This window comes from Labrus mixtus, chromosome 11 (genome assembly GCF_963584025.1).
Source record: "Labrus mixtus chromosome 11, fLabMix1.1, whole genome shotgun sequence".
Taxonomy (NCBI): Eukaryota; Metazoa; Chordata; class Actinopteri; order Labriformes; family Labridae; genus Labrus; species Labrus mixtus.
The window spans coordinates 28,608,515-28,633,132 of record NC_083622.1 but is presented as its reverse complement, the minus strand read 5'-3'; the positions used below and the strand labels follow the sequence as shown (position 1 = coordinate 28,633,132).

Here is a 24,618-nt window from a genome sequence, read left to right as displayed (position 1 = left end):
ACCGGATACTCTTGTCTTACTTTGAGGCAAGTTAGACCGACCCTAACATCACGCTGCAGACAAAAATCAGAATCTCAATCTCCTAAAACTAATAGATGTGCTTTTGTTTGTTTTCCTTTGGATGCTATGTTTCTATCCAGAGTCATTGAGCAACATTAATGTCGATAAGAGCGTGATTTAACTGTAAGCCTGTCTAAATGTCAGATTTGAAGATGCCAGCCAAAACACATGGAGCTGGAGTTTTCTTAGAGCTGAGAAAAAGGCTTCAGAGTGGACTACTTATTGTCGGGTAATTATTTAGATATTTAATTAAGCAGTTTCACATACGTAGAATTATTCTAATATTAGAATGATCTATCTATTGTTGCGAATTTAATTATCGACGAGGAGAAAAGAAAAGCCAGGTTGGCTAAAAGCATTAGCTTCCTAGCCTAATGAATGTGAAGCGACATTACATTTTACATTATAAAGAAGCTGTAAACAAAGTTTACTGTAGTTTGAATGAAGCCGCTTTAGTCCTGTGTGTCACAGCTGTTCGACATTTAACACAAACATGTAAAGACTAACCTGACGGACGTATGTGTCCTCTCTGGTTGTTAGGAGAACAACAACACATTCTGCTCATCGTGATCCTCAAAGCCTCTTTCTATCTTCACACCATAGAAATATTGTTTTTATTTTGGTAATATGTTTAAACTATTTCATAGAAAGGAAAGAAATACGAATTCTTAAAAAAAAATCAGTAAAAGCACATAGGCTACTAGTTTCATATGTGGAAATGAATTGTAAAACAAATCAAAACATTGAGGTAGGCCTATTATTATTCTGCTTACCTCCATGAAGATGTTTTCAAACACACTTCCTCTGTCCCTCTACATCTTCATTACAAAATGGAATTTGTTTTCCATTTCTCTCAACCACACATTATTTATGTGGGTACAGAGTCCATTGCCCTCTATTACCGCTACAAACAAAACAGCAATTTATCCGATTTATTGGCAAAACTATAAGAAGCTTGTAACTCCAAATATGGTTTTCAGCAGATCAGATTTCCCATAAACCTTAGAGATAAAGTTTCAGGTATTTTGTCAGTATGTATACATTTTACTGAATATACCACAGTAATGTGTTAAATAACCCAATATAGGCTTAGTAAAAAACACATTGTATGTGAAGCCCTTTCAATGTAGCCTACTTCTGTGAATTTTAAAAATGGAATAAATCTATGGTATATTTAGTCTCTGGTACTCATTCATAATCAAAGCTTAAAAGCGTTTGTGATATTGCTATTATGAATTGGTGTTTACATGTCTTTTTTGTCCCTTGTTATTTCGCTTCATGGCATATTTTTGTCCTGTTTCATTGAGCGGAGATTTCTGCTGGAACAGGCTGATCAATGCAGCCTGAGATTGATATGAATGTCTCATGTTGTTATCACATGTTCATTTTAATATGTGTGTGGTACAGAGCTAGAGCATGTTTGATAAGGGAGCCTGTGCTAGTTGGAAGTGGATGTAGTACTCCTCCATCGTCACTAGATGTAGTTAATGAGACATGACATTTGGCAAAATGAGCTTTGCTCCTCTCTTCTCTCCTCCAAACACTTTACAGTGTAGCAGCATCGGGGAAGAAATCTGATTCTTACTTTATCTGCTGTACAACTAATACAGAGCTTTGAGTATTCTGAAGGTCAGACAAACTTCAGTTAAGAATTTATTCAAGAAAGAGATAAAAATAGAAACCACCATCCCCTCAGATTTCAACCACACTGTCTCCAATGCCATGAGAAAATCCAATAAAAAAGGAGTCTGACCAGAGAGAGTGCTTAGCCTGCATCTAGGTTGTTTCCAGTGAAAACTGTGCTTCTCTCAGCTAGTCAGTCATAATTCAGAACTTCCTTTAGCTGAGACAGCAGCACTCAGCCGGAGGTACAGGGGGTATTTTTAATGGAGCAATATTATTTAACAAAGTTTTTTTTTTTTTTTTACTTTAGTCGGCCCAGCTCTCCAGAAAACATTACAACAGCATATACTGTGGGGGTCTCATATAGTGGTCTCTCCACTAAGAACGCTTAACTGACCAATACATTTTTGATTGGCAGGATTTAGGTTGTCATGATACCAGATTTTTAAACACAGATAAAGATACGTATTGATATTAATAGCAAATCATATCAACACCTGTATTGATACAGCTGTAGCAAAAAATCAACTCCTAGGCACCTGATAGTGGGTAAATACTTGTTTTTAATTCCCAAATAATGAAGGCAAACTCCTGCTATCTGACTCAAGATTTATTTTATTTTTAAATGTAGGTACTGTTTGAACCTGCCGATCATTAAAGTAACAGAGATTAAATCGTACAACCGTAGCATGTACGTATACTGGAGAAGCAGAGTAGGGTTTTTTGGCACAACTTCACCAACTACCAAGGTGCATGAAGAGGTCAAAAAGCTCCAGCAGCACTTGTAGTATGAAGTTCAACTTTAATAACTTTATTAGACTGACACATTTCATGTCATCCATGTACGTGTACTAACATATATTTCTAAATGATACACTATAATTTATACACAGCCCTGTGTAATGCACTAAAGGCTGGCTCATTATTCACTTTATTGAGACCATGACTCATTGAAAAATCTCCCTGAATCAATATCTGTCTGATTAGATGTTGGCATGTTTGGAATATTGGCTTGTTCGTCAGTACAATTTAAGCATCATTAACAGGAACCTCAAAAATCTACGCTTCACTTACATCAATCAGTCTCTTAGTGAAATGTTTCCTCAAGTGCAGCTGCTGATTCTTACTCTCTCTAAGAATAACATAAAACACTGATGCTACAGACACAGGTATTATCTGAGACTAACAGAAAGACTGGAAACAACCTTAATCAGCTCATTGATCAACACAAGATATTTTGTTTATTAGTACAAAAACAAAACAACAGCAACTATTTAGAAGAGGTTACAACATGCAGTATTTTATTGAGTTCTGTTACCATCAACCTGACAGTGAAAACAACCAGGCTAGGTGTTTCCCTCTGTTTCCATTCATTGTGCTAAGCTAAGCCTGCTGTTCTCTGTCTCTAGTTTCATAATACCATACAGAAAGAAGAGGTGTTGTTATTCTAATCTCTCAGCAACGTAGAGAAAATGAGCAGATGTCTTCTGGTGGTTATTTCCTTGAATGTTGTGTTTGTAAAGTGTCTGCTTTGCTTCTGCTCCCCAGAAAAGATGTAGCCAAAAGTCCTGCAGACGTGGTCGTGACTGGTGGAGACTGTTCCCTCCACATCCTGACTCCCCGGGGCGAGCTGAGCTTGAAATTGCCGGCAGGAGTCACCTTCGAGCAGGGATCCTGTCTCCCAACACCTGCAGGAGAATCCTGTGGAGACGAGCTACATTTCCGACTGCGAATAAGTGTCACAAGAAGCACAGATGAAGGTAATCTTGAGGACAACTATGGAAGCATATCCAGACACGTGCAAGCTCCCTCTGCTTTGCTCGCCTCCTCTGTGCCAACACGAGAACAAAGTATTTTTGGTAGCTATTTCGAGCCCGCTGTCTATTTTCAACTAATTGGATTGAGTCACTTGGTCATCAGGGACAGTAAAGGTGTCAATTTTGCTCTTGGCTTCCTCATCGGCTCAAAAGCAACTGATCATCAGAGTCATGAGAATACTCCCGTTTGATTTGATCTCGTATCATCAAAAGTGCGCCCCAGAGTCATTGCATAATATCAACAAACTCCAGCTTTTGGCATTTCCTGAGATTTTTTTATGTCCCTCCCGGCAAAATAGGAAGTAACAGCCAAGGACAGTTATTGTCAATCCGATAAAAATCAGATGGATTGTTCACTACCTTGCTAGGCCTTTGCCACCCAGTATTTATCGATTTTGTGCTCTATAGTACAAGGTGACCACTCTTTCACAAAATCTGATTTTTTTTTTGCCCTCTGCCTTCTAAAGATGCCTCCAACAGCGTGATAGAGACACTACGGGCAAAAGAAACGTATTGCTTCTACTGCCAGAGCTGCATGACCCGGCTGCTGGAGGACAGGTGAGGAACAAAAACACAAAGGAGTATACGTGGAAATGGGTTTTTATGTACACCCTCCTCCGCAGTTTATTGTTGGTTTTGACCGAGCGGTAGAAGTCACAGTCTGGAAGAGAAAAAAATGATGGACTGAGTTTGAGCAGAGTCCACGGCTGTCACCCTGACTGGGTTAGAGTTATTGAGTCAGCGTGATGAAGGTCTGTGCTGCCTATTAAAAACCAATTCTTTCTTAACCTGAGGTGGCTCAGCTGGACAGCGTTATTGTTCTTATTGCCTTAAGCTTGTTGCTTTCTCTGGTCAGCATTGTGACATGCGGAAAATTGCAGTAGATGCATTACCTAGACCCTTGGCCCCTGGCTATGTTTCTCAGCAATAACCAGCTCTGAGCTGCCAAAAACATCTTCTTTTCACTTTCAACAATGGCAGAGGAAAGTGCACGGGGCAGGAGAAGTGCTTGAAGCAGGTTGAAAGTTAGAATTTCAATAATATTAGGCCTCATTGTGCTGAAGAACAATATGTTCTTTTCTATGGCTGCACAGAAATATAAACGCCATCATTGAATGCAACCACCAGAACGTTCCCTCTGTATGCTCTTTAGTACAGCTACACTCACTGCACACTAAGTGCTTCACTATAATGAATACATTGAATGTTGTATTGAAGCTGCATTTCCTAGGATTATAAATTTGACAATAAGTCCATTTTCCTTCAACAAGTCCTTCAGCTCACTGTTTGGGTTTTATAGTCCCAAAGATGATTTTCTTTTGATCAGTCTCTCTCATGTCCCTCATCAACCTTGTTTCAGATGCATGATGGCGTTTAATGTCGGACTTGCATAACATTACTTACAAGAAATACAAATGTTGTTTCCTCATTTCTGAAGAATTCAAAAACAGCTGTTCGCAAACATGTTCGCTTTAACCTCTTTATGAGGTGATCTCCTCTGGTCCAAAGAAAAGTCACAAATATCACAAAACAATGATAGGAAGAAAAAGTGTAATCGCTTTTCTACCCCCCCCCCCCTCATCTTTAGGGTGTTCAAGCGAGTTCTTCCTCTCCCTAATGGCAACTGGAACGCCATTGTGGACGACTGGTGTTGCCATCCTGATCCGTTTGCTAGGAAGCTGCTGCCCCGAGCAGAGGATTGTTTATTGGGTGACACCTTCCTCCTCTTGGCCAGAGACAGCAGCTGTGAACAGACTCTCACTGAGGAAGTGAGTCCTGTCGCATCAGAGGACGGTCAAGATTCAAAGGTATAGGGCACGTGTACAGGACAACACCAGTTTGATTCTTTATTCTAAGCATAAGAGAAACAATCAGTCTGTATGACATAATCATTATTATGGAGTTTGATTATATATTAAGAATAAAAACAGAAATACAAATGTTAGTAGTTGGTGGCTGTGAGATTCCAGACTTTTTCAATTTAAGGCAAAAATTGGATTCATAGTCATATCATACTCACCCACACAGACACACACATACGGCTCAGACGGCTGAATCAGTAAAGTCAAACTCTCCATCCTCGTCTATTACTCATTATCTGCACGAGAGGCTCTCTCTGCATGTCTGAACATGAGAGATTGAAATAGAGGCAGGTAGAAAGAGCAGCAGAACAAATGATGATCTGCCTGCCGTGTATCTGGTTGTAGTGTAGTAGCTATTGATTGCAGTTTTAAACAGCTACGTTACCAGTGGGTGCATGCTGTGAATGATTTCCTTTTCTTTTTTAACCTTTTGTTGTGTGCAGAAAACCTGCCGCCGCCTCAAGCTGGTCTCCTGCAGGAGCTGCTCTTCAGTTCTGGGAGAAGCTGTCGCCCCAGGTATACAATAGCTCTTTATTTTCTTCATGAATAATCAGATTTTTTGAAGCATTGTTTACATATAAACACTTTCTGTCTGTTGTCTCCTGCAGAGACTCTGAAACTGTACATCACACAGGTGGTGGTGGAGCCCGCTGTTGGAGACAGAGAGCCAGAAGCTTCGCTTAACAGGCAGGTTGTTGATGCGAGCTGCTAGTGGTGACAATTTGTAAACTGCAGCTGTTGATGCACATCCTTTCACCACGAATAAATAGCGGGTGCCAGTTCTAAACACGAGATGAAAGAGAGACACCACACACAGTCATTAGAGTTGAACTTGTGTTGTTGTTTTTTCCCCTCACAGTGAAAGAAGTTCAGGGCCTATAAAGCAGTTATAGTTCATTTGTATTAATCACTATATCTGACACACCACTGATTGGATTTTGCTGTTCAGGCTTTTTTTTTTAGAATAATTAAATGTAACAATTTAATTGCCACATCTCCCACAGTATATACACACATTCCACATATAGAAGAAGGTGGGGGAAAAATTGATACAGCATAGTATCAGGATATTGTGTGTGGCAATATTATATCGTCTCATGGCAGCCAAGTATCGATATTTTTATTCTATTGCTGAAGGGGTTGCAGCAGTTCAACCCCTTCAGTTCTGACAGTTCAGATGGTGAGGTGCATGCAGCCTTTCACAGGGTGAGATGGATAGACTGAGAATGTTTTCTTATTTGACATAACACTTCTTGATTTAGTTACATTTTGTGCACATAATACGCAGTTAAAAAAGTGAAATCACAATTCTCATCATATATCGCAAAATTGATTGATTGATTGATTGATTGATTGATTCAATTTATTTCAGACATATCAAATAAAATCAAACATATCAAAAATACAAAACAAAATGAAAAGCACAAAAATACAATAAACAAAAAACAATGTTCAAATTATTTCACAAAAAAATAAAAATAAAAATAAAATTACATATATTCAATTGATATGCCTGAAAAGGAGCAGGAAGAAGTATAAAACTTATTTAATCCTACCCCTTTTCCACAGCTCAATAATTAATATTTATTAAATTAACTTCCTGTGTTCCTTATAATCTCTCTATATATACAATCTATCTATATACAATTTGCTATACTATATTTATGATACTATATTTGATATTTACAATCAATGATTTTCCATACATATATACAACTTGATATATTCTGATTTTTTATAATTTCTATATTTATACAATCCATATATCTATATATACATATCTATTTGTACAATTTGATGTACTATATTTACATTTTATATATTTATACAAACCTTATATCTATACAGTTTGGTACAGTATGTTTACAATTATACATTTGATACAATCTATATATATATAGAATTTGATATAGGCTACTATATGTACAATTTACATATATATAATACACATTAACATACACCTGTGTATACAAAACTTGTAAACCCAATTATTATTATATTTATTTTATTATTATTTATTTTTATTTTTTTTTCCTTCTTAAAGCTCTCCCTCATCCCTGTACCTTTTGAAAATCATTGCTTTGTACATTTTTTTAGTTTCAAAATGTTTCAAATCACAATAATATAGCATCGTGACTCAAGTATGGTGATGATATGGTATGGTGGGGCCTCTGGTGATTCCAGCCCTTAATATACATCCTCATCTCTCACTGTATTTGATGGTTTATATTTTCACCTAACTACTGCAGCATTATTTGACTTCTACTTTGAGCTACTTCTTTTATTTTCAAAATAAGCTCTGGGCCCTCCAAATCTTTTTTTTTTCCTACAACTTTCATCCTGATGTTTGGTTTGCAGGAAAACATGTAGACCAGGTCATCTTCCCAAAAGCAATCAATACCTCCATTCTGTTCTACTGTGATCACATGAATGGTTATGTGACGACGGAGAGTTGATATGATCTTTAAAGACGACATTTGTAAATAACATTCTCTCTCTCTCTCTCTCTCTCTCTGATAGATCTCTCTTCTTGGAGAGGACTGTAGCAGCCAGGTTGTTGAGTATTTCCAACTCAATGAGCACCTTCCACTTCTCTGTGCAGACCCCTGATGGAAAAGCCTTCTTACTGGTAAGAACATGCTAATATAATCAGAGAAGCACTTGAGCTGATCGTAAAAAAAATTGACTACACAATGTTTTGATAAAGGGCACAGCCTCATGTGCCAGATTCTTCAAGTGTTGTGAAAAGCTGATGGACTGTGATTTAACGGCGACCGAGTGTACTGCCAGGATATCGGCTTAAAATCAGCTACAACTGGATTATACCAAGTGGCTCTTCAGTTAAAACGGAAATAATATGTTACTGCAATAAAAAGAAATAGCAATCCTCTAATAAATGATTTTATTTTTGGCATTATGAAAGAAAGGTCCTTTTTATAATGAAGTATTGGCATGTCATTAATGAGAGGTTCAAGTGCATTTGTCTAATATGTTTCAATTGATATTTGAATCTATTTTAAATTAGAAGCTGGCAGGTGATATTTTTCGCTGAAATGTATGTTTCATCATTTTGCATCGAGACAAACTGTCCCAGCAAAGTATTCCTGTTCTCCACAAATGATGTTCTCGACCGAGTATAAATAGTCGGACATTAAAACTCTTCACTGGAAAAGGAAAGCACTTATAATAAAATTCATCTTGTGTGAAATTGGAGCAAAAATGACCAATTTCTTATGCAAACATTAAACCCTTACAGCATTACGTCCTAATTGTCTCTGAGTAATTGTAAAATCAGCATTTTTTTTTCCTTTTTCAATATTTTCTCTTTCCCTCCGACTTCATGAAAGCCCAGTATGAACATACTGCACATGTGATGAAGGTACAACCATTAGATCAAGAAAGAAATTCACTTAATGAATTATTATCATTGCAGATATATATATTATTGGTTATACATCAAATTTGATATATATTATCTTTGCTTATCTGAAGACTTTTCTAGACACACACATGTTCAGTGTGTTGACATATGAAGGGAAGCACACATGTATTTAAACACAGAGTATAAGAAAAAACATTTGAGAAGAAATGCTTTGTTTTCTGTCTCAGAATGGTAAAAACCTTCACACATCCACTTTAATTGTTTATAAATGTGATAATCCAGAGCTGACGTCATAATGCTGATTAGTTGCAGGCTTGTAGCCACTTCCTGTTTAAGATGTCATGTCTATTTTGACAAACTTTTTGTCTGATGAAGGTCTAGTACCGAAACGTTTCCAATAAATGTTTGTTTGCAAGTTAGACAGTGTGCGGGAATTCATCTTTTTATTTGTTTGAAATTCAATTTTCCACAAAAACAACCAAAGAAACAATTAAGCATAATATACGTGTGTTTAATGGTTGACCCTTAGCTAAATCTGAGCATCCTGAAAGCACATCATTGTCCCCTTTGTTGTTATCATATTACTGGCATGGATGCAGTAAGTTTATGTGTTGCAGTGTGATTCCTTCATGTGACCTGTCTGCTCCTCCTGCAGCTCTGGCTCCTGAACAGTGACTCCATCACAGCGTCAGTCCCAGAGAGGTGTGTCGGGGTTGAGAGCTCTATCAGCTCCTCGGCTCTTCACAGTCCATCACCCAGAGCTGCCAGAGCCCTGAAACTCCTCTACACCGTCTGCTCTGACACCAGCGCCCAGCAGAGAGAGTAAGCAAAGGACACTTATCACATCTTCCAACCCTCGACACCTCCCCCTCCCCTTTGGGCTCTTCCTTTCTTTCTCTAAATCTTATCCTTTCATCACTCTGACGCACCCTCTCTGTCACCACTTCTCTCAGCCAACCACAAAGTTAAAAGAGCATTTTGTTTGTGAAAAGATGTTAAATCTCAGTAGAACATTTTGCGGTTAGAGTTCCTTGGCTCTTGGAGTTTTTGGCTGTTATTTTGCACTGTTTATAGTTTTTAATGTTTTCTTGTTGCATAGGCCACACTCGTGTTTGTTGCACATACAGGGGATGATGTTCTGACTGGAGAGGGACTCAGGACACCTCGCTGTGATGCGTTAGAGAGATGTAGGTGGATGTGCTGCATGTGGCTCTCCACATTCAGCACAGCAGCACCCCACTGGAGAAGCTTTCCACCCTCATTATTTTCATCTGAATCAGCACTCAGCGTTTCTCCCTCCTCCTCCTCCTCCTCCACCTCCTCCTCCACCCTTTTCTCTCCCCTGCAGTCGTGGAGAGTGAAGGCAGAACAGGGGAGTTTAGTTGTTTCTACCATCATGACAAGTAGCTGACTGACAGAGGAGGGATAATTAGAGGCAAAGCTCATATGAAAGAAGGAACGGCTTGTCATCTCAGTAAAAGCAGTAAGGGTGTATAAAAATGACACGATTAACTGTACTAGCTGAGTGAAGCACAGGAAGCTGTTTCACCACAGGTGCATGCTGGGTACTCAGAGAGACATCATCCTGGTGAAACAAGCTGTGACAGCAACTCTTGACTGGTGCACTACTGTTTTTTGTGGAGACTGAATAAGAAATAATGCCTCTTGATTTCAGCTTTTTCACTTTCATTGTACAAACTACGTCTCTGTGCAGAGTTGATTTGAACCCCGGCCAGAAATCAAATGAAATCATTTCTGCCCTCAGAACAGCAAGTGTTACAGCACACACATTTACATGATTGATATATGAATATTACAAACATCCAACAACATAACAGCCAGTTAAAAAACTTCACATGAATCCTTAACATACACTGATTCTTGAATCCCTTTACTGAGCACCTCTCTGAAATAAATATTTTTCTACAGCTGTACACCACTAACCCTTTATGGATGTATGACTGTATGACTGTTAACATGGTTATATGGCCTGGCTGAGTTCTCTTAAGAGTCCGTTATGACTGCAGCCTGGAGACCTCTCGCCTCGTGCTCTCTCGTCAAATGTTTTTTGGCGCTGCATCCCCTCGGCTCTTGTCCGGGCATTTACAAGAGAACAAATTATTTTCAAAATCGTCAGCAAGTCTGTTTGTTACCATTTTAAATGTTTTAAGCCATCCATGTAGTTTATAGTACGAATATGATTTCTCAAATTGTATTGTCATTTTCAGGAAACCAGTGATATATATACACAAAAATCTTTTAATAATGTATTTCATCTGTTAAACACATACATATATTTTTCGATAGTATGTTTGCCGTTACCCTGTAGTTCAAAAACAACAAAATAGGAAAGAGACATGGCACACCAGTCTCAAGGAGGAGTGGCTTCAGGGGGCGTGAGGCCATGGGACGAGAGGCACAAGGCTGCACCCATACACTCTTGACTCTGAATCCTTACCTCATGGTCATTTTAGCACCTATAGGAACAAATGGAGCAAACGTTACCAAAAGGACCAACGTATGGTCTCCTTCAAATATCACAGAAGAAAAAAATCTCTTCGAAGCAGAACTGCTGTCTTTGTTTTTAAATCTTTTTTTTTATTCTGAACTGAACATGTATGGAGGCTGTAGTCCTCAACGTGGGTGGCCTGGGTTCGAATCCAGCCTGTGGCTGCTTTCCCGCATGTCAATCCCCTCTCTCTCTCCCTGATTTCCATCTCTATCCACTGTCATATCCCTCCATTAAAGACACAAAAGCCCAAAAATAAATCTTAAAAAAAAACTAAAAAAAAAAACTAAAGAGTTGAGCCTTTAATAGTGTAAAAGGAAACACATTTTCCTAGCTTGGACTTGGATTCACTCTCTGCTAGCACCATACTGAAACATGTACATGAAAGCACTTCCCTTTTTCTGCTGTAACTCAGATGTTCATAGATTTTATATATATCATATCTGTGTTGGTTATTGTCTTGTAATGGAAGGAAAACAATTTTGGGAATGTTGATAAATGTAAGTTTTCAATCTGTTAACTGACTGGTGTACATGCTAATACCTGCTGTTTCCAGGTTGAGATGGATTTCATAACCATCTTTAAACATGAGAGCCCAAAACCTTGTACTTAAAAATAATTGCTAACAAGCAATGGGCATTTTACAGATAAAATAAATTAGAAAAGTCCTTATTGTGTATGTAACAGTATCGTAACAGCCATACTGTTTCTAAATGATCTCCAATTTATATTTGACTTTTCCACACTCCATTTCCGTGTCACTCATCAGACGACACAAAGGCTGATATTGATTTAATATATCAGCCCACTTGTCTTCCTGACAAATGAATCAGTCCCTCTCTCTACCTAAATGTTTCCCCGACTCCTTGTCAGTTACAGAACCTGCTGAGAGTCTGTGCTTTGAAGCACTTCACAGTTGGAACACACATTTCACATTTCAGCCACTCTGACAGTCTTGCAAAGCTTAAATGCTGGTGTTACACACACTTCCATTTCCCCCTACATAATTTACCATTCATCCTTCATCACTCATCTCTGACATTTTTAAATTAAATGCTTCGCCTGGGGAGCCAAATTCCCTGGTTGATGGCCCTCTTATTCCGGATACAGTCGGTTACAGTCGAGTGCGGTTAGAGGTGGCTGTATGTGTTGTTAAAACTGCCAATAATTGGCTGGAGAATCAGTGAGCCAGCACCTAAGTGGATTACGCTTGTCACTAATGGCAGTCACTTGATTATGAGTGGAATGAAAGTCGCACGCACCAACACAGCCCAGTATAATGGGAATAAGCTTTCATAGATATGGAAATAGAGTCTAATGGGAATTGTATGGGGGACTCCTTTTCTATTAAATCCATTCTGATATGAGGGTAAGCAAACATTCACATGGATGACAGTAACTATATTTCCAGTACATTAGTGATGCTGTGCAGTGTTTTGGTTAAATTTGTCAACATCATCACTTGAACAAATTTGCTTTGTGCAAAGCTTTGCTTGATAAAGATAGTGTTGTTGAGTGGAAACATGGATACAGCAGTAGTGTTTCTTCTAAACTTCAACAGTTAGAGGAGACTTCCCCTCACAGAGTCTGCACAGATGGCTAGATGTCATCCTAACAAACTGGATCAGCACCACACACTGACAGAGCATCAATTTTTCCTCTCTCAATCACTCTTCCTCTTCTCCTTTCAGGATTCCTTTTCTTTTTTTTGTCTCTCACATGGGCGTATGCTGATTCCATATTCACACACTCCCCATCCATCTACTTTACTGTATGTTTGGTTATCTAGTTAAATTTACAGTTTAAAACTCCCTTACTTAAAAAGTAAGACTGAAAGCTTCAACGTATGATATACAGCAGCTATTTTAGGTTTACTGGTTATACAACGCTGTGGCAGTGAATATAAATCAGCCCTGCTTTACTCTGTGTGTGTTTTTCAGGATTGTTTCAAGTTGGGAGGTCAATGCCATAGGACATCCTGTGGTGCTGCCGCTGACTGTGTGCGAGGAGCTGCTGCAAGTGATAGACGACAGCAACTCTTCTCTTGCTGCCTCGATGCGTTGCATGAGGTCTTATAAGGTAAGAGCAAAGCGCTGTGCTGTAATGTGCAACAGATGATGACTAAGGCATGCCGGTGATTGATGTTAAAAGTCTAAAAAGCTGTATGAGCAACCAAGCAGGGACTCTTTTAGCTGTCAGCAATCACTTATGTCACTTACTCTGACGTACAGCACTTTTGTTTTTCTATTATTCAGTAGTGCTTGGCAGTGTTTTAACCCCGCCTTAATTAATTTCAGGATTGCGAGCTTTCCGTTAACAGCTTCGCTTTAGGGATAATGAGGGTCAAATTTAGGGTTTACTTTTGTCCGCCTTATTCCAGCTTCCATACACCTATGATAGTGCAAAATATGTATATATAGCCGAGTTGCCAGGGGAAACCCTTTGACTAGAAAATAGGAGATGTTCCCTTTGCTGACAACTCCATTCTCTTAGCTGTTTAAAACAAAGTTACAGGGCAATTAGCACCATTATCCCCCACTTAGCGCTCTGAAAGTTAGGGAAGTGACTACTTCTACTTAAACAAGTCTTTGTCTCTGCTACGGAAATAAGAGAGTTTGAATCGTTTCCGGCAAGGAAGTCTTTGAAAGGTAAATCTGCAGTTGTACTAATGGTTAGGGTGAAACCTTAAAGTCTTGGAGTGTTTCTCAGCTCAAAGAAGGAAGACTTTCTCGCAATGAAAAAAATACAATGAACCAGATATTCTTTTGTGAAAGGTTGTATTTTAGGTTGACATCAGTATCTTATTAAGTATTCAGTCGTGAAATAAAACCGGTTTCCATGGTTGTTACAGGTAGATATTTCATCTTTTGTTCTGAAGTGGAAGAAGAGAAGTTGAGGAAATGTTTTTTGTTTTTTTTTAACTGAAGCCTTTATACACTTCAATGTTGTTGTTTTTTGATAGTAATCATTCTTTGATCGGGTGAAAAAAATGGAGTCACTATCGATGGATTAAAAATATTTAGTCCTTTTTCAAACCACAACAGTCAAAGTGTATCATTGCAAATGACATTACTACCTGCAGCAGTACACAGAGCCGAGGTTTTGTTTATATTAAGTAAACGACATAAGTCCAGAGGGTTCACATCACAGGTCAGGTGATAAAATAAAACAAAGTAAAGAGAAACTAACACATAACTTCGTTTCTGTGTTCAAGAAACAAAGGGGGTTTCTTGGGGGTCAAGAAACAAAGGGGGTCGGGGGATTTCCTGAGGTAAGACGCGACGTAAAAAAACAACGCGGAAGTAGCAGCTGTAGCATCAGAGTCCACTACACAAAGTTATAATGAGAATATTTGTCTTTATATCAATGCTATGTGTAATCCAATGGAATGACAACATCCACAAAAGAGAGGAGAACAACATACTGACGAACAGAAAACAGAATGCAGCCGTTAAATTAGTGCACGGAGATCGTAGTGGTCGCGTGCAGACACTTCAGACAGTCACTGTATTTAAACGTCATTCTCTTTCTATTGGCTCGAGTTGAAATCTCCAGAGTATATGCTGCAGTGTTCAGACATCAGCTCACTCAGACTTTCTGCAGATAAAATACTAGGGGTCTGGAGCAGAAACTCCGGGGAAAGACCGTGTGAAAAATGCATCTGTTTGTGTTCACACATAGCCTAAAGAACCTCCGGAGTTTTTCAGGAGATTCCGTTCACACGTTGTGTGAAAAGGGTTTTAGTTATGGACTGTGTACAAAAGAGTGCCTGAGCAGTTGGGGGTTTATATGCCTTGCTCAAGGGCACCTCAGCAGTGCTCAGAAAGTGAACTCCAGAAACAATCTTATACTTACTTATACTATACCCTCCGGTTCCCAACCCAACTTTCAACAGACCGGGCAGTCTGGTGGTAAAGTCGATCGTCTCTCAACCGGAAGGTCAGGGGTTCGATCCCCTGCTCCTACTGCGACATGTCCGATGTGTCACTGGGCAAGACTCCTAGCTTTATCCGAGCTCTATATAAGCTCAAATCCATTTACCCCCCCCCCCCCCCCAAAAAAAAAAAAAAAAATTGTTTGGCTATTTCTTACAATCATATAATCATTTTTTCAGACACAATCCTTTTCCAAACATGCACTATTTCACTCCTGAAAATGTCAAGACAGGCTGACCCTGAAATCTTCCTGAGATGCCTTTTCTCATGTACGTTATAGCGGGAAACTTTTACTGTCTAAAGGGGGGGGGGGGGGGGGGGGCGGTTGGTGGTCTCAGGAGGCAAGCTTTGATGTAAATAGGACACATCAAAGGGTCGGACAAGCAACAGAATCTGACACTTTGATGATCGTTTTTTTGCCTTTGTATCATGGCTACATGCACATGTATGCATACATAATGACGCAGTTTCACTACTTGCACAAAGATCGCATCAGTCACCCACCCAACACACTAAAGAAATGTCAACCCCTTTGTAGGGAATTTTCCTAAACATTTATAAACAGTGTGAAATATTCAGCCCTTGGAGCATGCATTATTCTGGAGTGTTGTGCATGCGTGAAAACAGCTATACATTTTATTTATTATAAACATGTTTGTATGTTAACAAGGAAAAAGTTAAGCACTCAAATTACAGCCTGATCATACATTTGTTTATCATAATGAACTAAGAATAGAACGGCTATTTTCTACAGCCTAAGAACAATGCTGCTGCAATCTCAAAGTCTTCTTCATGTTCTTTCAACGGGTTATAATCTTTCTCCTTAAGCCTCTGTTCTTTGGCATGATTTAGTACATGTAGCCAACTTAAACAAAACCGTCCCATATTTTACGCCTTTTTACACGAGTCATCAAATGCATTTTCCACCAATTAAGGAATCTTAATCATCCTAGTTTACGTCATTGGCTAAACCTAATGGAAGCTGCATGCTACAGTTACCATTTCTGCCTGAAAAAACAGTTAACTGCTGTCAGATAGATGTTGGTAAAAACATTCAACTTTCTAGTGGGTGAGGGTTAGGTAAAGCTGCCTCCCTAATTAAACTGTGAATCTGCTGTGAGCTTTCCCCTAAGTCTAAATTAATTTGTTCATGATACGAATACTTTTGTGCAGATAAATCAGGCTACTTTAAGGGCTCTTCTCATTCCAAGAGTACGTCATGAAGGTTAGACTCAAATCCAGCCAATATGTCATGGTGGGCTCACTATCACCACGTTGCTGTTTTACTTAAATCACCTATTATTGGTTCTGGTTGTCTCTTTCCCTAACACCTAAAAGATGCTTACTATGGCTCCTGTCTTTTCATAGAAGTACTCTCGCTCACACCTTAGAATGCTGACCATTGTTTCACTCTCACACTATAAACCCCGAGGACAAATATTCTGAGATGGTCTTTTATTTTTCTTACACATTGGCACAATAGAGGTATTGTTGTCTTTAGTATCTGTGTCGTGGTGGAAGTGGTTACAGCAGTATAGACAGTGTGACTTCCTGATAGAAGGAGCTTATGCTATAGGTGGCAGAGAACAGAAAGGTAATGTGATCACAGGGGCATCTCGAGTTACCAGAGATGGTCTGAGAGAGTCTGAGAGTCCTCGTTTAAAACACAATTTAAAAAAAACAATTTGAGAAAAATACCCTGGCGCTTGGCGAGCAGCGTAGATCGTAATGACACGGAGAGTCGCGTACCAAAGAGTCGATAAGACGAAGATGAGAGAGAGACCGAGAGACAGAGTGGATTTTGTGAGCTCATAAGAATTCTTGAGAAAATCCATTTTCATTACAATTTATGGTTAAATTTCTTTTCTTTTTTTAACACGTTTAATCAAAAAGTTTTGAATCAATTATTTGAAATAGAAAATGTAGAGCAATAATAAATGCCCAAGCTCACACACACAGGTCCTGTTCTGTCTGCTTACAAAAGGCTGAAGAGGGAGCTGCTGAAAGCTATATTATCACACCAAACCATGAACCATGAGCACATTTTGTAATGGCAGCAACTACAATATGTAAACGGTACTCAGTTATTTCACTGACCACACCTGAGTAAGGCCTTTCAAATAATCTGTGAACTAAGAATTACACATTTTCACAAAGCTGCTGGTAAAATTAAAGAGGACATATTATCCCTCTTCTCCACCTTTTCAAACAGTCCCCCTGTGGTCTAAATGGAACATCTGTGCTGTGCTTTGGTCAAAATATAACATGAATCAAGCACCAGAGGAGGTTTGTGACCCTGTATAAACCAGCTCTCTCAGAATGCTCCGTTTTGGTGTGTGTGTCTCTTTAAATGCAATGACCCCCCCCCCCCCCCCCCCTTTTGTGCTGCAAAAATGAAACGCCTTCACCAGCACCCTGGAACTGGTTTAGCAAAAGTTGCATTCCCAACAAGCAGTATATTACAGTTAAGCCTGTTACGCTTTAGAGCACGTTTTCTTTTCTGGTTCCCAAAGAGCTCCCAGATGTCGTACCTTTTTTTTTGTCACCCATGTGTTGCGGTTCTTAAGTCTGTTGAACATTCATGTTCTGTGTGACAAAAGACTCAGTGCACAAACCCTCAATTTAATAAAATCCCATTTATATCAATAGCATTTAAACGCATCAGATTCTCTAAAGATGAGGGCGCATGTAGTGGTTAGCGCGTGATCCCTGTGTAAAGAGGCTTTACCGCGTGGACGACCCTGGTTCAATCCACCTTCCTGTCTCTAAATAAAGAATTACAATTCCCCAAAAGAAACCTTGAAAAATGACGATAAAGGATTCTGAAAATGTTGGAACTCTCTCTGTCAACCATCTCTGAGGCGGAGACGCTTTTCCTGGTGTACTGTATGATATGTCATATTACCTACTAACAATATACAATATAGGGCATCTGTATGTTTACAGACTTACCCACATTTAAGTGTACTGACTATGAAGGAGACCCGAACAGAGAGGTTAGCTACATGAAATATAGTCCTTTATTGTTGTTAATCACACCTTTGTTTTTTCTCTCTGATATCTGCGTATCTGTTGCTAAGAATGGTTGTCAAAAAAAACGTTCTGCATTATCATCCTGCAGGCTGCAGCATAAAGGACCTTCAGGCTGGAAGTGTATTTTAAAAACAAAGTATGCTCACTATGTTCTACATTAAATATGTAATACTCATTACATTCAAGGTGAATCCCACCCATTCTTGATGCTCTTTCTTTTAATCAACCAGAGGTACAAGTAGAAACCTCAGAAGCCCAACCGCTCTGTAATAGCCATTACTCCAAGTTTGTGTGTGTGTGTGGGGGGGCTTCTCTGAGGTCTCTATGCATGTGGTGTTTTTTCTGTAATTTTAGCCTTCTGAGTAGATCAAAGCGATAACCCTGCCAGTTATTATGCTGCATGTGGAATGTCTGCTCGTTCCCGCCCTCTGTCCCTGGGCCTGCCAGTGTAACGGAGTGTAAAGTAGCTCCCAGTGTCACTCAAGAGCAGAGCAACAGACAACACCTTCCTCCTCCCCCTACCTCATTAATCTACTCCTCATTCCCACAGAGACAGCATGTAGGTTCAACAGAAACTGATCCAAAAAGGTTTTACAATAAAGGACCGAGTGATGCATCGATCATACATCACCTCAGCTTTTCTGCGGTACTCTCAGCTTCCCAACAGGAACAGCTCAGGGGTTCACAATCACTTATCAGTTAAGTAACATGTTCATGTTACCTTAGTCCAGTGATTCCTGAAGTGGGCTGCATGGCTCCTGGGGGGAGGGCCGAGGTCATGACAGACAGGGGGGGTGTAGCTAGGCAAAATAAAAAAACAATGCACACCTTTTCGCACTGCCAGCAAATCATGGCACATTTAGCGAGAGGACTTCCAGTTCAACATAAGGCGAACAATGAATCCACAGCAGACATCACAACTGCTAAAACAAAGACAAGAAAAATATGAGTCACATCTCGCCCTCGGCCTCAACTGTACCATAGTGGCTTATGAAGAGAGCCACACTCCTTCCTTTAGCCACATCATACCTGTGTGAGCAAAAATACACATCAAAGCTGGAAATGAATTAAGGCAGTCTCTCAGCTGCACCCCGGACTTTAAGAGATATGTAGCACAAAACATGCCCACACAAGTCATCAAATAAGTTCATCTTATTTTGAGGGAGCTTTTCATCTTCAGAGAGTGAGGTTAAAAAAACAGTTGAAAGCAATGACTGTTGTTGCATCTGAAATATTTGGAAGTTTCATGTTGCAGTTCCACTTTAAATGTGTTCCTCTGGGGAAAAAAAACAGCTTTTTTTTTTCTCCCCAGTTTGTTGTCACACACTGAGGTTGCTTTTCTGTACTTTTTGCACACAATGTTTGAGATCAATTCTAAAAATATAGGAATTTGTTAGCAAGGGGCGTGACTGGAAGTGACTTGGTGTTTATGTGTCAAAGTGTATGCTGAGGGGGGGAGGTCTTAAATACTTCCATCTGCCAAAGGAGGGCCCGGCAGAATAATTAAATACAATTAATCTGAGATCTTTTTTGTTGTTTGTGGCTTTTCAAAGAGTAACCCATTGAGTAAGAGAAAGTAGTCAATCGTATCATGTTCTTTCAGAGAAGCTCTCATCCAGCTGCTCTCAGACTTCACATTTCATCTTGTACATATACTTTACTTTCTGTACAGTGAAGCACCACTTGCCGCCCAAAATTGGCAAAGCTGATATTTTAATTTCAAACCCACACATGAACATTAACTGAGAACAGCCAGAAGATTCATTTGCACTAATTCTGCAATATTAGTTTCCTTTCTTAGATGTGAACATTCATAGATTCTTTAATATGATCTCTATCAGGTTATTGTTTTTTTGTCCTGGAAATAAAGCTGCTATTTTATCTCATTACTTCCAGCAAAGCAGTTAACTAATGAAAACAAAAGTAATCAAATAAAACCTACACAGTGCCAACAAATGAGATTTATTAAATTTTTTCTTATCTTTAAATGCGCTGGCTGGTTATTTTGGCATGGAAATATAATGCTATAGAGAAATGATCAAACTCAAAACAAATGATTCAGGAGCTTTAATTTAAAATCTCATTCTGTTAATTTATATATATTCACTCTATTTAGCCATAGCTCCATTTTTAGCCATTGTGTGGCTCACAGAAGGAGCTGTGGGTTGTGCCTGGCGAACTACTCAAGACGAAGGAGTACAATACTCCCTTTCTCTGGCTTCATTTTCCCACCTTCAACGTAGCAAAACCAGCAAATTGCTTGCCATCTTCTCTCCTCCATCTATTCTCCCATTGCTCCATTGCTTTTCCTCCTTCCCTGAGATTCAGGGTAGTGTTAGCAGCAGCTCACCTCTAGTTCACGTTTGTTATCATTTGTATGAATTACCATTGATGCGCTTGAGTGGCGAGCAGACATTGGCATGGGGACGTAGAAGATGGGGCCTTGAGTGAGGCAAATGCTCTCATCCATCATCCCAATATAGAGCTCTCAGTGGAGCGCAACCAATGTCTGCAGCCAGCAAACACCCAGGAATAGCAGATGGAGGAAGAGAGGGGAAGAGAGAGAGAGGATTGGGCTCAGCCGATTTGTTTTCTGTGCTCTCTGTTTCTGTATGTGTTTTTGATGTTGATTAAATCTCCACCACCTGTGGTTCTTTTTGTTCTTTGATGGCAGTAATTGCAGAAAATATGTTTCTGCGCTGATCAGCAGACATCGGAGATCTAAAAGCATCTGTGCTTTTGGGAACAAAAATTCTCATACAATACAAACAAAGAGCAGAAACAGATAAAAATAGATCAACTTAACTGTTGGCTTTTTACAAAACTTTATTTGCATGCATCCGCTGAATTTGACCTTTTCCTTAACTCTTGTATTTTGTTTTTTAGGTTGCATATCTGAGCCTGTGAGATCAGAAGTGAGCTGCCAGGAGGACAGGACTCCACTCGTCACTCTTCAAGAAAACCGTGGACAGCCCTGTGAGGAAAAGTCTGTGAAGTGTACAAGATGCCTGTTCTTGTTTATTCAGCGTAAAAATGGAAATGATTGTGGAGGGAAGGCACCAATTGACAAACAGCTTATTAAGTCTAATCTTGTTGAGGTTACTTCTGTCATCACTGCAGGTCAGGTCGCTGCTAGTCTTTTTAAAGTTAACACGTCCAAGTGGAAAAGAATCAAAGCATCAAAACTGTCCTTTTATACAATTTCATTCAAGGTAAATGTTGTCCTGACTGGGTCATCATTTTAAAGGAAATGTTTAACTATTTAAAAGTGCAGTCTGTGTACCTTCATTCCCTGTATGTGCTCTTTATTTGTTTTTGCTGAACTTTGTTTTTGTACCTTTCTTTGCAAAAACAGATTAAAGTGTGGTATCTTTGGAGGCATCACTCTTACCCTGTCTTTTTTTTCTTTCTGTCTGCTGGAGAGCACGGCTTTTTATGTGGGACATTGTTCTTGAGCTGGCTCTTGATGAAAGCTTATTATAGAGGCACTTCAGCCTCGGGGTACAGCAGTGCATCCTCCACTTGAGTGTACTGTAATTACAGCTTGTGGAGCAAGGTGTGTGTGTGTGTGTGTGTGTGTGTGTGTGTGTGTGTGTGTGTGTGTGTGTGTGTGTGTGTGTGTGTGTGTGTGTGTGTGTGTGTGTGTGTGTGTGTGTGTGTGTGTGTGTGTGTGTGTGTAAAATTGATGTTGCTTATGTAACATGCTTGGTAGTGAGGATCATTTTGAAAATGTATGGTTAAACTTCACCTTCTAAAGTGTACCATGATATGTGCTGGTCAAGTAGTTCTTACAGTATGTTAAAGCACATTAACTGTGTGGCTCTGGGGTTGGTAGAGTCAGTGCACCACTTTGGCTCAGACTGAAATATCTCAAAAATAGCTGAGTGTGCAGCCATGATGTTGAGATTTAGGCTTCCCATTTGATGAATCTTATTGACTTTTGTGATTTCTTGACTTTTCTATAGGGGGACAGTTGACATTTTTAGTTCTGACTCAAATAGCTTTGAAAACAACAGAAAAAATGTCCTAATTTGCATCAGACATTTCATGGTCCTCAGAGGCGATCCATTTAAGTGATTTAGAACAGTTCTAAACTAACTGGTGGACGGGCCTCTGTGGACCCACAGAGCTTGAATCGGAGGAGAGGTGAAACTTCTTCAAGATCTTCCACCAGTCCAGTTGCCTTTGGATCAAGCATCGAATTCACAGATTCATGTTCCCCTTGAGATGAATTTTGATAACTTTGGTGCTCCATTGACTTTATGTTAATGACCAAATGTCTTTAAAGTTAAAGAAAAAAAGGAGAAGAAACTTTTATTTGTGTTTAGCGCTATTAGAAATTCTTATGCTAACGTGCTGAACTAAGATGTGGCAAATGTTTATTGAACTTTTGTGAGGAAATGTAAGCACACTAACAGTAGCATTAAGATGTACAGTATAGAGTCTGAGCTTTTACCATTACACTGTTTGGTTTAAATATAGATAAGATAGACAAAAGTATGAATTTCAACAGCCTAGTATTTTATTTAAATGTTTTTAAAGACATTTTATGATGTGATCAGTGTGACATTTTAATTTTGGCCATTACTGTAAATCAACATGAAACCATTTTGACGGTATTAACATTTTTTTTTACATGTTGAACATGCGACACACACAGGATCCTATGGACATGCACTAATGGAGAGATGTCAGAGTGACGGAGCTGCCCACAGCGTGCGCACTGAGCTGGTGGTGGTGGGGGGGGGATGTTTGTGCTTTGCTCAAGGGCAACTTGAGGCGGGCGGCTGTGGCTCAGTTGGTAGATTTGTCGCCTCTCAACGTCGAGGGTTCGATCCCCAGTCCGATGTGTCCTTGGGCAAGACACTTAACCCTGAATTGCTCCCGCTGCTTCAGTGGTGGTGTATGAATGGGATTAGTTACTTCTGATGGATGATACTACATAGCGATCACTGCCATCAGTGTGTGAATGTGTAGGTGTGACAGGTGGTGTAAAAGCGCTTTGAGCAGTCGGAAGACTAGAAAAGCGCTTTATAAGCTCAAGTCCATTTACCATTTACCTCAAAGGTGGTCAGGAAGGGAACTGGCACCTCTGCGGCTACCAGACCAATTTCCAGACATGGACCAACCCTTCAGTCCCTTGACTGAGCTACTGCCGCCCTGCAAAAACTGCCTGTAGAGCTCAGTCCGTCGCATAAAGCAAAACCATCTGTGAGTGATTATGGCTGGAGCCCATGATGCCCACACCTCTACTTCACAGCTCCATAGGTTATCTCAGCAATGCAGCATAATACCTTCCTACATGTCTATTTGTACGGGCTTCTTGGTAGAGAAGTGGGGACTATTTCTTTGCATCATTCTGACTTCATGCCTGGATCAGCTGAATGCTGATGTGGCAAGTGACAATTACTTTTAAAAATACAAAGAAGTATTGTGCCCACTGAGGCAGAAAAGCAGAGTGAATTGGTTAATTAAATATATAATAATAATAATAACTTCGATTTATATAGCGCCTTTCATGAAACCCAAGGACGCTGTACAAAGTGTGTGTGTGTGTGTGTGTGTGGGGGGGGGGGGGGGCGTAATGGGAGACAACAAGAGACAAACAAATGAAGGAGAAAGGAAGTGGGTGATCAGCTGAGGGGAGTGTTAGATGAGGCTGAATGCTTTGGTGAACAGGTGGTGTTTGAGGAGCTTTTTAAAGATGACCAGGGATGTAGCAGAGCGGATTTCGGCGGGGAGAGAGTTCCAGAGGGTGGGGTGGGGGGCGGGGGCTGAGCCACTGAAGGCTCTGTCACCAAAAGATCGCAGTTTGGTGTGGGGGGTGGAGAGCAGGCCTGTGGCTGAGGACCGCAGCTGTCGGGACGGGGTGTAGGGATGGAGGAGGATGCAGAACCGTCAAGGGGTTCTCAATTTCCTTTCTGCCCTTTCTCCACAAGTGCAAATGAAGTAGGCTCTAAGTAACCCATTTGTTTCAAGCCAGCTGAGCAGAAGAAGTCGCCAAGCGTAACTGTTTCTGCCATTTGAGCACACCAACAGGCACAGTCAACCAGAAGCCTGGAGGAGTCTGAACAAAGGTCTTCTCCATTCTCAGCCTGAGTAATTACTCCACCATGACTGCATGACAGTCTCTTGTTGCTCTTCTTTTACATGTTTGCAGCAGGTAAAAAGGAAAGGGGGGGGGGGGGGGGGGGGGGGGGGGGGGGTGATGGTATCCAACTGAGGCCACTTTGAATGCAATGGGCCTTAACTCTTGTGCATTGTGAGGTTTCATTATTATGAACTACAGTGCTGTATGTTTGGACAGACCTATCTTTCATCATAATAAAATGAATCACCCTGATCCGGCTGCATTCATCTTTACTTGAATAATTATCTAAAAATAGACGAATCCACT

At 39.9% G+C, this 24,618-nt stretch overlaps 1 protein-coding gene across 1 annotated transcript; it reads left to right on the top strand.

Moving 5' to 3' along the window:
- The first annotated feature begins 25 nt into the window (after window positions 1-25).
- On the top strand, window positions 26-21,602 carry ube3d (ubiquitin protein ligase E3D). Its single transcript, XM_061051198.1, has 10 exons — window positions 26-289; window positions 3,232-3,443; window positions 3,968-4,058; window positions 5,089-5,308; window positions 5,806-5,878; window positions 5,971-6,049; window positions 7,883-7,991; window positions 9,400-9,566; window positions 13,194-13,332; window positions 21,108-21,602. Exons 1-10 carry the CDS (start codon window positions 198-200, stop codon window positions 21,126-21,128), a joined length of 1,203 nt encoding a protein of 400 aa, XP_060907181.1. The 5' UTR covers window positions 26-197; the 3' UTR covers window positions 21,129-21,602.
- Window positions 21,603-24,618: the final 3,016 nt, after the last annotated feature.